Source organism: Tetrao urogallus (genome assembly GCF_951394365.1).
Source record: "Tetrao urogallus genome assembly, chromosome: 14".
Taxonomy (NCBI): Eukaryota; Metazoa; Chordata; class Aves; order Galliformes; family Phasianidae; genus Tetrao; species Tetrao urogallus.
In genome coordinates this window covers 2082754-2095686 of record NC_136827.1, presented here as the reverse complement: position 1 = coordinate 2095686, position 12933 = coordinate 2082754, and the positions used below count along the sequence as shown (strand labels likewise).

At 46.4% G+C, this 12933-nt stretch overlaps 1 protein-coding gene across 1 annotated transcript in view; it reads right to left on the bottom strand.

The window, feature by feature from the left end:
* The window catches only part of SIL1 (SIL1 nucleotide exchange factor), a gene marked incomplete at its 5' end in the record, with an annotated part of 67637 nt that extends 54940 nt beyond the window's left edge, over positions 1-12697 (bottom strand). Inside the window, 2 exons of the mRNA XM_079542163.1 lie at positions 9227-9362; positions 12593-12697. Of these exons, the coding sequence (XP_079398289.1) occupies positions 9227-9362; positions 12593-12697 (241 nt within the window). The remainder of the gene's footprint in view (positions 1-9226; positions 9363-12592) is intronic.
* Between the last annotated feature and the right edge of the window lie 236 nt (positions 12698-12933).

The window sequence follows — 12933 nt, the reverse complement described above, 5'->3', positions numbered from 1 at the left end:
TGCAGACAACCTGCTCCAGCATTCCATCACCCCACAGTAAATCAATTTTTTCCGTATTTTAACATATCTTCTATTTCCTTCCACTTCTTCTCCTGCCCCTGGGCACCACTGGCAGGAGGACAAGGCTCACCTCGATCCTCCAGCAGTTCCTCACACAGCCCAGAAGCCTGCTGGCTACCTTTGCCTCAAGGACACTTTGCTGGTTCACGTTCAACCCTGGGCCCACCAGGACTCCAGGTCTCCTGCTGTCAAGCTGCCAGCTGCTTGGCCACCAACCCGCACAGAGCAGGGGGTTACTCTCCTCAGGGCAGAGATTCCATACAGCCCACTCCTCCATCCTCAAAAGGGCAGCTGCCCTCCCACCTTCACATCACAGTCTGTAAGCACCCGCCTTTCGGAACTTGCCACCTTATTACAGCTCTCATTACTGAAGACACCAAATTTCTCGTGTTAGCAACTGCAGAACAGCGAGGCAATCGTAATTAGCAGGCACCCGGTTAGCACATTAAGTGATCATATAATAGATGAAGAACAGGTGGGCTTTGTTTCAAATAAGCAAAGGAGATTACATCAAAAGGTAAAAGCATCTTAAAATACGGTCTTGAAGATAATTTCAGAGGTATTTTGGAAATACCACCCCACAGAAATAGAAAGGCTTCACGTGGGCTGCGTGGCAAATTCTAAAAATAAAACCTGGTCTGGGGTTAGAATCTAAATAGTTGGTAAGATCTATTTATTCACACCCCGCAGTGATGGCGCAGACACACAGCCCAGTGTTTCTTTCTTTTACTTTGCAGGATCATAGGCACACTCCTGTTATTGCCATTGCTGCTTCCACGGTCTTTACAACCCTGGGAGATCTCCAGCAGAAGAACAGCAGAAATGCCAAGTGACAGACTGCATACATTAATTCGGTATGCACATAACATCCTGTTGCAAGTGAATGACCCGAGCGAAACTTCCTGCAGTCTGAAGGAGTAGGCAGAAAATCAGGACAGAGAAAAAAGCATCCCTGAATTGAAGGAAGGTATTTTGAATCAGAGATGCCATCTCCGATTAGAATTTCCAACACCACCACGCTCACTCCTTCCAAAATGTAAATACGTAATAAAAAATTAAACTTGAATTCAGTTTTATGAGAGTTCTTGCAATAAATGGGAATTAGTTCTACAAAACGTCAAAACAGACCCAAGGAGATCACATTTCTCTCCCGAGCTTGTGCTGGTAGAGCAGAGCTGGAAAACACAGATATATATACATTCTCAACTCTCAATCTTCCTTGAGATGCTGAAGGAAGCTGTTTCAGTACAGCAGCCATTGGCTTCAGCATGCATTCAAAGAAGAACAAACGCAAAACAAGCTTCCAGACCACAAGAAACATCAAATACCCTTTTTAATTTACACCCCAGACAAATTCATTGCAGATTCTGAAATGAAGAGAGGGCAGAGAGCAAAGAAAACACATTGCCAAGTGTGTTGGCAATGACAGCATGATGGATATTTAGCCCTTCCCTCGGAAGAGGAAGGTGCTTTCAAGCAACAGTGGAGGAGGCAGAGCACCTGACTGAGGGAAAGGTTTGTGGAAAGAGAATCTGCTGCTACTGTGACCCTATATAAATGTATGGAAATGTAGAAAAGAATGGCTGCAGCCACATCTGAGAAAGGGCACCGACTGGAGCCAGGAACTGGGAAGGAGCAGGGTGAGTGTGCTCTGCAGGATCCACTTCCCTGCGTGCTGCACACCCAGCAGACATCTTTGTGCTCACTACTTAAAATCAGCTTTTATAAACATCAGCGAGGTCTCTGTGCTCATGCAGGAAGGAATGACCAGAGCAGGATCATAGAAAACACATTTTCTTCCAAATTATGAAGAAGATAATGTGAACTTGTCCAACACACAGCTGGGACCCAAACACATCTGTGTCTTCAGAAAGGGGTTCAGGAATGATCATTCTGGTCACAGAAGAAGGAAGATGCTCAGATAGGAAATACAGGATTACCAAGGCTGGATACATTCTCAGCATGCTGTCCAGAAAGGAAAATACTTTTCTTCCAAAGCACTGTTACAAGCTTGAAATAAATAGGCAGGCTGTTAGATAAAGACAGTGATAAAAATAGATCTGTTATTAAATACCTCTTCTTTAATGAGGTTCATCTTTCTGAACAGCCACAGGAAGGTTATTAACGTTATTACAGAAATACAGCATGCTTGCACATTAAAACCAGACTAAGACATTTCTCATCCCTCAGCACACACTGAAGTATCTCTGTAGCTCACAAGTTCACAGCAGCCCTGGCTTGGATGAAAAAAGATGAGAGGAACGAGAGATCTGCCTGGGAGGAGATCCCCACCAAACAATGCAAATACAACCACGTGAATGATTCCTGCTGCCTACATCCACCACCACACAGCTGATACACTCACTCCTTTAACTAATGCTGTGTTTATAATGCCAGCCAGAGTATCATCAAAGCCAACTCTGAAAATATTTTGAAAAAAATGCAGCCCAGCTTCCTGTGGTTGCACAAGAAAAGCAACTTGACTCCACAACACCTCCATCACTCCCGCGGCAACTGCTCCAACCCCACCACTGAGGCACCGTGGGGGGGATGGGCTCACACAAGCAGCCAGCAGGAGTCACCAGCTTGTCTCATGTGAAACACATCAGTACACACTTTTTTCAACTCTGCCCAGTATCTGAGCTACTGGCTGCGCTACAGAAACTGTAAAACTTTTATCCGCACTTGGGGAGGAAAAAAAGGGGGCTCCCAATTCATTTCTCTGAACCTGACACCATCACAGACCTGCTGCTGAGAACAATGGCTGCACAACTTCTCAGGTCACAGAAACAAGGGTGAGAAACATGGGGAAAATCCTCCGAGCCGGGTCAGTGCCTAGGGGGAGACACAGCCCCACAGCTCCACGGATACAGCTGTCAGACAAGAGAAGCAGAACATTCACTTAAATGAGAGTCTTTTTTTTTTAAAATGTGCATGTTCAGTTACTGGTCTATAAAGTTCTGTCATTTGCTATGGTTTCCCACTTCAGAGTGTGAAAGAAAACGGCTCTGCACCTCAGCTGTCTCCAGGAGAAAGTCATCTCGATGCCCAGCACACTGTAACGTGGTTGTTCCAAGGGTGTTCCAGTTACATGGGACAAAGGAGAGCACACTCCCAGCAATGACTTTCTATGCGAGGAGATGGTGATAGGACAAGGGGGAACAGCTTTAAACTAAAGGAGGAGAGATTTCTGTTAGATGTTAGGGGAAAATTCTTTTACTCAGAGGGCAGTGAAGCCCTGGCACTGCTGCCCAGAGAGCTGTGGTGCTCCATCCCTGGAGGTGCCCAAGGCCATGGATGCAGCCCTGGGTAGCCTAAGCTGGTGGTGGGCACCCAGCCCATGGCAGAGGATGAGGGGGCTGTAAGAGCCCTCCCAGCCCAACCATTCTATCATTCTATGATAACCACATTGGCAGCCACAACAGCACCTTAACAGCATGCTGCAAAATGCTTTTATAGACAGTATTTCCAAGTTCAAAGAGCTAGCATCCTTCAAACACTACCTACTTGAACGCAGGTTTCACAGACTTCCCATCACCACACCCTGTGAGCATCTGCAGCACTAAGAACTCCCTTGGTTTCACATCTCAGCACTCCACTGCACCTCACCAGAGCCAGAAGTGGTGCATGGAGTTTCAGTCCCAGCATCTTCGCCGGAAAAGACTTCCAGCACAAGGAAGACTTATGCAGGAACTCCTAAGGAAGGCAGTTAAGGAGATCATCCATCCTGCAATGTGAGAGTGAGAAGTCACAGAAACCACATGAGGATGGAGAAGCCAAGAGAAGAGAGCACAGAGGTATTCAGTAAGAAACTGGACAAGGCGTGAGAGACTTCTAAGATGCCAAGAGCAAGAGATGAGATGGATAAAAAGGCAGAGGGAGCTGCTAGTGGTCGTAACTAACTCCAGGCTCCGAATATTTGCAGTTGCTCTCAGGACTGCTTGGTCTTTCCTATTGGCCAGAGCAGATGGTAACAGCCCTACAGCTGAGATTTTTTCCCTTCTCTACATCAGTTATAAACGTTTTGTTTATTTTAAAGAACTGGGAAAGAAGCATTTCATCCAGTAAAAATGAGGTTTATGCATGTCAAGCTTTGCTAAAACAAGCACACCCCTGCAGCTTACTGACTTTTTACCAGCCCTTTCTCGCCAGGGCTGACACAGACATTTCAGAGACCTCCCACAACTTCTTGAGACAGGTCTGGGTCACCCCAAAGCCAAAGATTTGGACAGATTCATTAATTCAGCAAAGCAATTAGCAGGACTCAGGCAGTCTGGTGAGTAGTACGAGCAAGATATCCAGCCAGACACCACCTCCTGACACCCAGCCAGGCTGTGGGGAGGTCTGGCACAGGACTCCTGAGCTGGAGGGGTCCCTTTGGATGGGGAGGAGAGTGACAGAGACTGGCAGGGCACTTGGCAGCTCTGCGTGCATAAACCTGCTCCTGTCATCACCTTCTCCTCCCAGCTTTAATAAGCTCTGCCCAGCTTCCAGTAGTGCTGGCTCGTTTGGATGCTGAGTTCTCTTGAAAGACAGACTAGCAACAAAGCTGGATGGAGTTATTCCCCATCCTCAGCCTTCCTTTTTCTAACAGCATCTCAGCAAGTCTTTCAAAGCAACTTCTGAACTTACCTCCCCAGTGTGAATGTTTTCTTTGAGAACCATGTTTCTGTATGCATAAAACTTTGTTTGTGCAGCAAATGACACACAGGAAGACCTGGGACAAATACGAGCAGCAAAGATAGCTACTGACAGAGAAAGCAGCCCGAGGACCTTTGGAAGCTGCAGCCGTGGATATTTAAATGCTAAGTGATGTATCATCAGCTCCCCGCTGAACTTAAGATGGTTTCATCTTCACAGAAGCAGCAACAACAGCATGCTCATATCAACTTCTCTCTTGCAGTTTGATCAACAGCAGCAGTCATGGCTCCTTATTTTTTAACTGCAATATAATTAGGCACTTAGGAAAATGACTCTGCACAGTACAGATGCTACAGAGTAACGGCAGGTAGCAGCATGGAGCTCTGCGAGTCAGAAGTTTAACAACAGCTGAAGGTCCAAGGCCAGCCCAGCTCCTGCAGCATGTGCTCCATCAGTGTAGATACAAACATCTGTCTTCCCAACCTGACAGAGATCCAGTGCTGCTGCACGTCAGCCACTAGCATGAGATTTTGCTCTGTTACTCTGGACCAAAGGAGGGCTTCCCGAGTCCCATCACTGGCTGCTCTCAAATGGAAAGCATGCAACTGTAAATATTTTCATTTCGGGGGCAGACGAAATTCCCATTTGATCCATCTGGATTTGGAGACTGGACACATTAATTCACAACTTTAAACTGACGGACCAGAAAGCTGCCAGCTAGCTCCTGCCATGCTGAGGAATGCAGAAGTGCTGCTGTCACTGAGCTGCACAGAGCCCATCTGCAGCTGCACCGTGGGACCAAGGCTCCCCATCTCACTGGTCACTGCTATGGCAAAGGCAGTTAATCCTTTTTCCTTCCTGTTACATAGCTGCCTTTTCTGCTTCTTCAAGGAATTACACAGCTGTCTAGAATTGCAGCAGAGAGAAAAAGCCAAAGAAAAAACCTGAAAATCTGAGTGGTTGTGAATGCAAGAAGGAAACAGAAAAGCAGCAAACCACTGAAACCAGCCCAGAAAGATCTCAGCTCTGCTCCACACAGCCCTGGAACCAGAGGCAGCTTCTGGAAGTACAGGGCACAGCATCACACACATCCACTGCCCTTAGTCTGCCCCAGGCACTTCCACTTGCGATGGCCAAGATGAGATGCTGGACTGGACAACCTTTGGTATAAACCAGCATGGGCACTCAAAATTACACATTAGGTTTCCTGGCATTTAGGTATCTAATAAAGTGATTCTTTACAGAGTTGCCAGTACATTTTTTTGCAGCAATGCCTTCCCTGAGGAGCAACTTCTGATGCTAATGTCAAGTGGAAAAACTGCTGCTTGGTGATGTGATTAGATAATCAGAACAACCCAATTTTCATCCATCAGAAGGAATAGCTTTTTAACAAAGAAGAAGGAAACAGGGTGCCCAAATGACAAAAACAGGTAATGCTTTGTAAATGAAGTATTAATGTGCTTTAGAATGCTGTGCTGAGGCTGAATGGGAACATGGCATATGAATGCATTTACACACAAGAGTCCAAAAAATTGATCAGTGTGATACAGCAGAGCAGAAGGGCCATGACAGTAATAATCTCAAGGGCAGCCTCACCATCATGGCCACCCACACAAACACAAGAAACGGTTCCCACTTCTTTAACAAGAACCCCATCCAAAAGCTTCCAGTCGTCTCTGACATCGCAAAGACTAAGGATCAGGTTTTGGTTACACCAATCAACAAAGAATGCCTTGAAAAGCATGGAAATAGGGTGCTCCTGCATGCTGACAGACTCGCCTCTATGCACTTGGAAGAGCTCAATACAAGAAACAAAAGCAGGTCACTTCTGCTAGGTTTCTCCAGAGAGCTTTGAGTTCATAAGGGTACCATTATCTGCTAAAAGTGCAGTTAGAACAGAAAAATTAGAAGAAGCATTTCAAAAATAAAATTCTGCTCTGTGATGGAACTTGAGATGGGACATGATGCAGTCACCAGTGTGAACACTCATTCCAAGAACACTGCAATGCCACTCATTAAAATCCAAGCAGCCCGCAAGTTCTGAAAGATGCAAACCACAAACAGAGAGAAAAGCCCTGCGGACATCTTCATCATCTCCCTGGGTGATACCAGAAAGACACGTGGAGGAGCCGGGAGACGTTTGACGGGGCACGTATCCTTTGTGCCTAGCCCAGCAGCGCCTGCTCTATTATTCAGTACCATGTGCAAAAGAAGCAACGCCTAACAAATGCGTTAAAGGACTTGGTGAAGTTTCACCAACCAGCAGCTCGTCAGCTGCCCGGCCTGCTGGCAGAGGAGACAGCTGATCTCCCAGCTTCCCGATTGCAGGAGGCAGAGCTCTTTGGGTAACTGTCTCTCCGTGTTTGCATCCAGCTACCTCCAGCAGCTTGAAGCGTGCACAAAGCACAAGGTAGAACTTGATCAAAACCCAGCTCACATTTTAGGCAGCGAGGGAACAACTGTACAAAGCAGCGTTACATATACAATAACAATTGAATTTCGTGGAGAGATTTGACAGGTTACAGGTTGATGACACTGCTGCAGTCTCGGTGGAAATGCGGTTTGACGCAATTAGCAAAAAGGAACAAGAAAAGCAGCAGAATAAAACCGGCAATACAGTATAAAATGTGAGCAGCCGTGGGACCGGACACGAGCATAAAAACCCTGCGCTGAGCTCAGAACAGGAACGAGATGAAAAACGAACGCGACAAGGGGCAACGGGACCCCGACCTCTCTTCTATTTAAAATTGAAGATCCAGAGTGTGAGTGACATTTGCTCCCTCTGGCAAAGAAGGACACAGGTCACTACACAGATAGCAATGGAGGACAGCAGGAGGTCAACCCAGAGCCGGGCAGAGGACAGCAGAGTTGGAGTGTTTGGCTGCAGCCTCCCCTGGGCAGCGCCGAGCACACAGCAGTTGGAGCAGCCAGCAGGGCACGCAGCTATGGGCACAGGAATCACGTCAGGAAACAAGGAACGTGCAGAGCTGCTGGACTGGTCACACTGCCAGCCTGCATCCCTCTGTGGAATGAGCAGAACATGTGCTAACAACACGAGCACACGGCCACCACAAGATTTCACTTCAGCCAAACCTGCAGCAGGCAAAAAATAGGCTGGTAGGAGGCTGCCAGAGAAGACTCCTTTTATCCTGTTGTTTCTGACCAAAGCCTGCACACATACCTGTAATGAGAATCTGTCACGAGCAGGCCACCATTTAAGCCTTTTTACAGCAGTAATTGAAATTCTTTCCCTACAGCTGACAAGTGCTCTGCTTCCATAAGTCCTTTACTGCACATACCTAATGTGGAATTTCTACAAAAATAAAATGGAACAAAACACCCAAGCAATGGAGAAGGTACTTCTGAACAAAAACGGCAATGACATTTATAATAACTGCAAGTATATCCATATTCTGCTTCAGCAAGGGTGGTAGGGATCTGCCAGTCTGCATACTGAGCAGGGACACCACATGCCTTCCATACATAATGGTACAGAAATGAAATCTAAGTGTACAGTGCAGCTTTGATAAATTTAGGGGTTTTTGCTAGACATTTCTGTTAGAGAAAGACTTGTATTTGAAAGGTAATCTTGCTCTAACCGGCAGAAATTTCAAGATAAATGGATCCCATGTTTGTTCTTTCAATAATAATACTGAACGTGAATAGAGTTCTTAGAAATTAGGAGCACTTCATAAAAATTAATTACTGCTTAGTCCATGCTTCTGAGGTGCGGTGGCACATTGTGCACACATGAGGACACCAGTGCACAAGTGGGTTAAACACCTTGGCCAAAACCACCGAGTTTACTTAATGATCGTCCCAATTACCAAAGTGGGTGCACTCGTGCATTTCCACGTGTTTAAATGGGCTTATCCTCTGCAACGCCTTGCCCACAGCACAGGATTTGCAGTGAAGCAGCCTGCTCGGTTGGTGCCTTCTCATACCCGTCGTCCCATAAATGTCTAACAAAAGATACCAACTCAAAATAACTGACGAGATTTTTTTTGTGGGATGCATGGGTTAAGACTTGAGGAATAAAAGCTGTGGTTCATTCAGCTAAGGAACAGAAATCCCATTGTTAAGAAGCTGTGTAGTGTTACAGTGACAATTGTTAATCAGACTGCCACCGAGCTGCGTGTCATCAGCCCACACTGGAGCGCAGCAGACCTGAGGTACCGTGTGCCAGCAAATGCTATAAAATCTGAGTCTTGACAAGCACACAAAGAGAAAGGGCTTTGGAGCTAGTGACCGAGACACGTCACCACCTACAACGTGACCGGCAGCCCGCTCGACCCGCTCTGCTGAACTGAAAGCACTTTAGCAGCCACTCTTGTTGCCAGCCGGTTTGGTGATGGTGGCTTTTCTCTGTACTGGGTCACTGGGTCCGTTTCCTCCCCGTCTGAACAGTAGCAGAAGAATGCATCGTCATGGGAACAAATAGGTATTTTTAGTTTTTCTGCACGGCTGCTGTCGGAGGTGTCAGATGAGGTTTCAGAGGGACACTACAATTAGTCACCAGCGTTACCTGGACGGACAGCCTGCCACTGACGCGTCGGGTAAAACACTTCCAGGTCCTCGGGATCAGCGCCATCGTCTGCTGTTGGCTCTTTCCCGCTGCCATCTCTCGTGTCGCTCTCTTCTATTTTCGTAAGGGCAAATTCCTTTTGGACAGAAGAGATTCAGCTCATTAGCAATCGCATCTGGCTAATTCAGTGCCGGCTGAGAATACCAAATTTTTCCCTCGCCAGCAGATTTTTTTTTTTGACATCCGAGATTCTTTCCACATGGTTAAATTTAGATTTAAAGTATATTAAAGGTTAAACATGCATAACTAGCATGACATTTGTGCTGAACAAAGCAACGCAGCTTATTTCCTATTCCAGTGCAGGCTGCAGGCTTAAAACAAGCTTCTGCAGAGCCTCACCTATCTTCTGGCTGGAGCCACGAGCCCTGACTATTATTAGGCCTTGTGTAACATCGTAGGACCCCGTTTTCCCTTGCCTAAAAATATGTCAAACTTCAAACTTTTTCAGCTGAAATTTTCCACACTACTGGAACGCCTCAAGCATTTATTTTTTTTTTTCCCTTAAATGCACTTATTTCAGGCTTGGAGACGATTTCAACCAAAATAGTTCAGCTATTTCCAAAATAGGACACATGAAAACACACCGACCGGCCCGCGCGATAGAGACACGAGCATCCTTCTCTTTGCACACCCCAGTGCCCTACAAGCCCTTTCAAACTATGAGGCAGTGATCTACACACCACTCACCTTGCAACTGCTGCACGTGGACACAGAAGTGTGGCAGAACAGTTAGCAGGAGGGGCATGGAGTTGTACAAAGGGAAAAACAGGGATGAAAAGCAGGAAAAAAAATCCTTGCCCCCTAGGGAAAGCTCAGTATTCACTGCAAGGTCTCCCTAGGGAGCTGGTGGGAGTCACCACAAACCTCAAAGGACAAAATTATTCAGAGTGCACAGCAAGCAACAGCCCTGTACTATCTCACAGCAGACTATTAAGTGCTGGGGAAGCTGGGTTTTGCTGTTCTGGTTCTCACAGGAACAGATAACCCAGTCCAGGCTAATCATCCAGATAGCTCTGTTTCCATTGCAGGGAGCATTATCTGCTTCTGATACTGCCAAGAATGGCACCGCAGAATGATTTCAAATAACCAGTCCATAGGGAAAGACAACTCCTAATTGTTGGCAATTAGAATAAGAGTTACAGCCAGCTCACTTCATGAAGTGTTGTGATATTAAATCTTCCAATATTTTCACAGAGGGAAAAGAAAAAACAAGATAATTAAGAGGTTAACTGGAAGTTTCAGGCCATGTTCTGCCTTCACTCCTTTCACTCCTTGGAAAAAAGAGTGTATGTTTGCTGGCAGAATCTGGATGCTTTGCATATAAATATTATCAGGTCAAGGAGAGCGTTTCCGAGCGAGAGAAACAGCAGTCCGAGCAAAACACATCCAATTAGCCATGATAGTGGTAACACATTAGAATGGTTGACAAACCTATAGAATGCTTCTATTTTGCCTGTCAAAAGGGATTGAAACTTCAGAAATCCACTGGAAAAACAGAGCTTAACTCCTGCTTTCGCTCAGTGCATAAAAGGCTTGAAATTGTTAAGATTATGACAAATGGTTAAAGCTCAGTAACAATCATAAACATAAAAAGCCAAATTCTACTGATGAAAATCAATGTTAACATTTTCTGAGCCCAGACTCAACAGGACCGAAATGAATGAGTGAGCGCAGTTATTACTTAGCTTGTTTGCACTGCTGTATTATTATCCAAGAGGGACTTACCCATCCAGCCCATTGTAAATTCACTGACAGGCCTCTGACTGCTGTATCTGTTGAAACACTTAATGGAGATGGCTGATGTTTACGGCCTCTGCTCAGCAGAAGAGCTGTGGTCTAAATGTTCTAGATGGGCAAGAGGACGGGTCTCGGCCTGCTCAAATGTAACTGTCAGAGTTTGGCCTCAAACTGCTTTGCAATACCCTGTGTGTCATTAACATCTCCAGAGTGGTGAAAAAAGGCAATGCCACAAAAGCCTTCATTTATGCAGTGACAAACCACATCGTTATGCAGAATCCTTTTTGGTTTGTTTTCACAATTAAGAAGAAGAAAGATGTTTTCTAAAGACCAATGGAAATTTCCTTAAAGCTATAAAAAATCCTCCTTCCTTGGATCAGTCTGAATCCACTACAGTAAGCTGAGGACCCTCGGCAGGGACAGCTGAGACAACCTGCAGCTTGTTCCCAGGGATGCAGCCACCACAGAGCCGATAAAGGGAGCACAGGAAAAGGGGATCCAAAAAGTAACGACCTACTGAGCTGATGGGACTCGTGATCCTCCACCTCAGGCTGCCTGCCAGCTCAGGCAGGTGCACTGGTGGTCCCAACACCCGTTCCCCAGCTTTTTGCTACAGCTGAGTTGACTACACTCCACCTCCAGCCTCTTCCCTGCCCTCTCTGCAGCGAAGACAAATTATCACATCAGTACCTGACTCCACATGGATCCTAGGCCTGCAGAGCACATACTTTAATCTGCCCCTCACATATGCTCCGGTAAATAGCACAGCCCACACAACCAACAGACCAGCAAGCTGCAACACATTAGGCAGGAGCAAGCATCCAGGGACATGCGAGGCCAGTAATCCCCTGTGGGTGTTGCTGCAGAAATCAATTTTAAGCCACAGCATAAATTAAGCTAAATAAAAACCCACACACAAAATCAAACATCCAAACAAACAAAACTCCACTCTGCACTGCCACAGAGTGTCCTTTGTGCAAGCACCTCGAGGAAACCTCCCAGATCTGATCTGGCAGGGCTGGGCACCTGGGCTTAGAAGCAGAATGGGGGTAATTCTGCATACCTGGACAAATGCAAAGGGCAGAAAGCTTCCACCCACCGCAGCCACAGCTTCAAAATACCACAAGTAGCAAAATGTGGGCAAGTGAGACATGAGGACCCAAGAGGGTGCTCTTCTAAACCTGACTCACTTGCAGTGACTCAACAGAGGCACAGCTAGCAGAATAACTGAGGCCATCTCCTCTCGCCACTAGACCACATCGTTAGCTCTGGCTCTTGGCATGAAGGAACATGTGACAGCCCCAAATATAAACAGTGACACCCAGCAAATGAGAGCTGCCCAAGAGCACAGCTCCCTTTGCAAACCCTTTTAACTGACATTACAGTGCAATTCCTGAGGCCGAGGCAAAGTTTTAAGAAAGAAGCCCTTCTGAAACGTTGTTATTGATCAGCTATTAAGGAGGGGAGCAGCAACAGACCAACTGCTGTCAGACTCCATGTGACAAGGGAGGTGTGACCCCACCAGAGAGGCTGAACAACCCTCTGCAAACCCGGTATCCACACACTTACAGGAATTCTGTCGCTTAGGCTTGACCAGAAAAACACTGCAGAAAGCAGTAGGAGCAGCAGGCTGACTCTGGCAACAGCGCAGGGGAAAGTGGCCCAGTGAGACATTGCTACTCACCTGCAAAGCAAAGGAAAACAAAACCAAGAATACTTTAGAACAGATTTTCACAGGTTTCAGCGTTCTTTACACAATATTGTTCACCACTACACAGGTTCAGGGCTGTGAGGTGGCAGGACACACCAGACCTAGGTGTCAGCTCACGGATCTCGTCCAGGGGAACACAAAGCACAGGGTGCCGACTTTGCTGCTAATGGAGTTTATGGCAGGTAATGACAAAGCACTC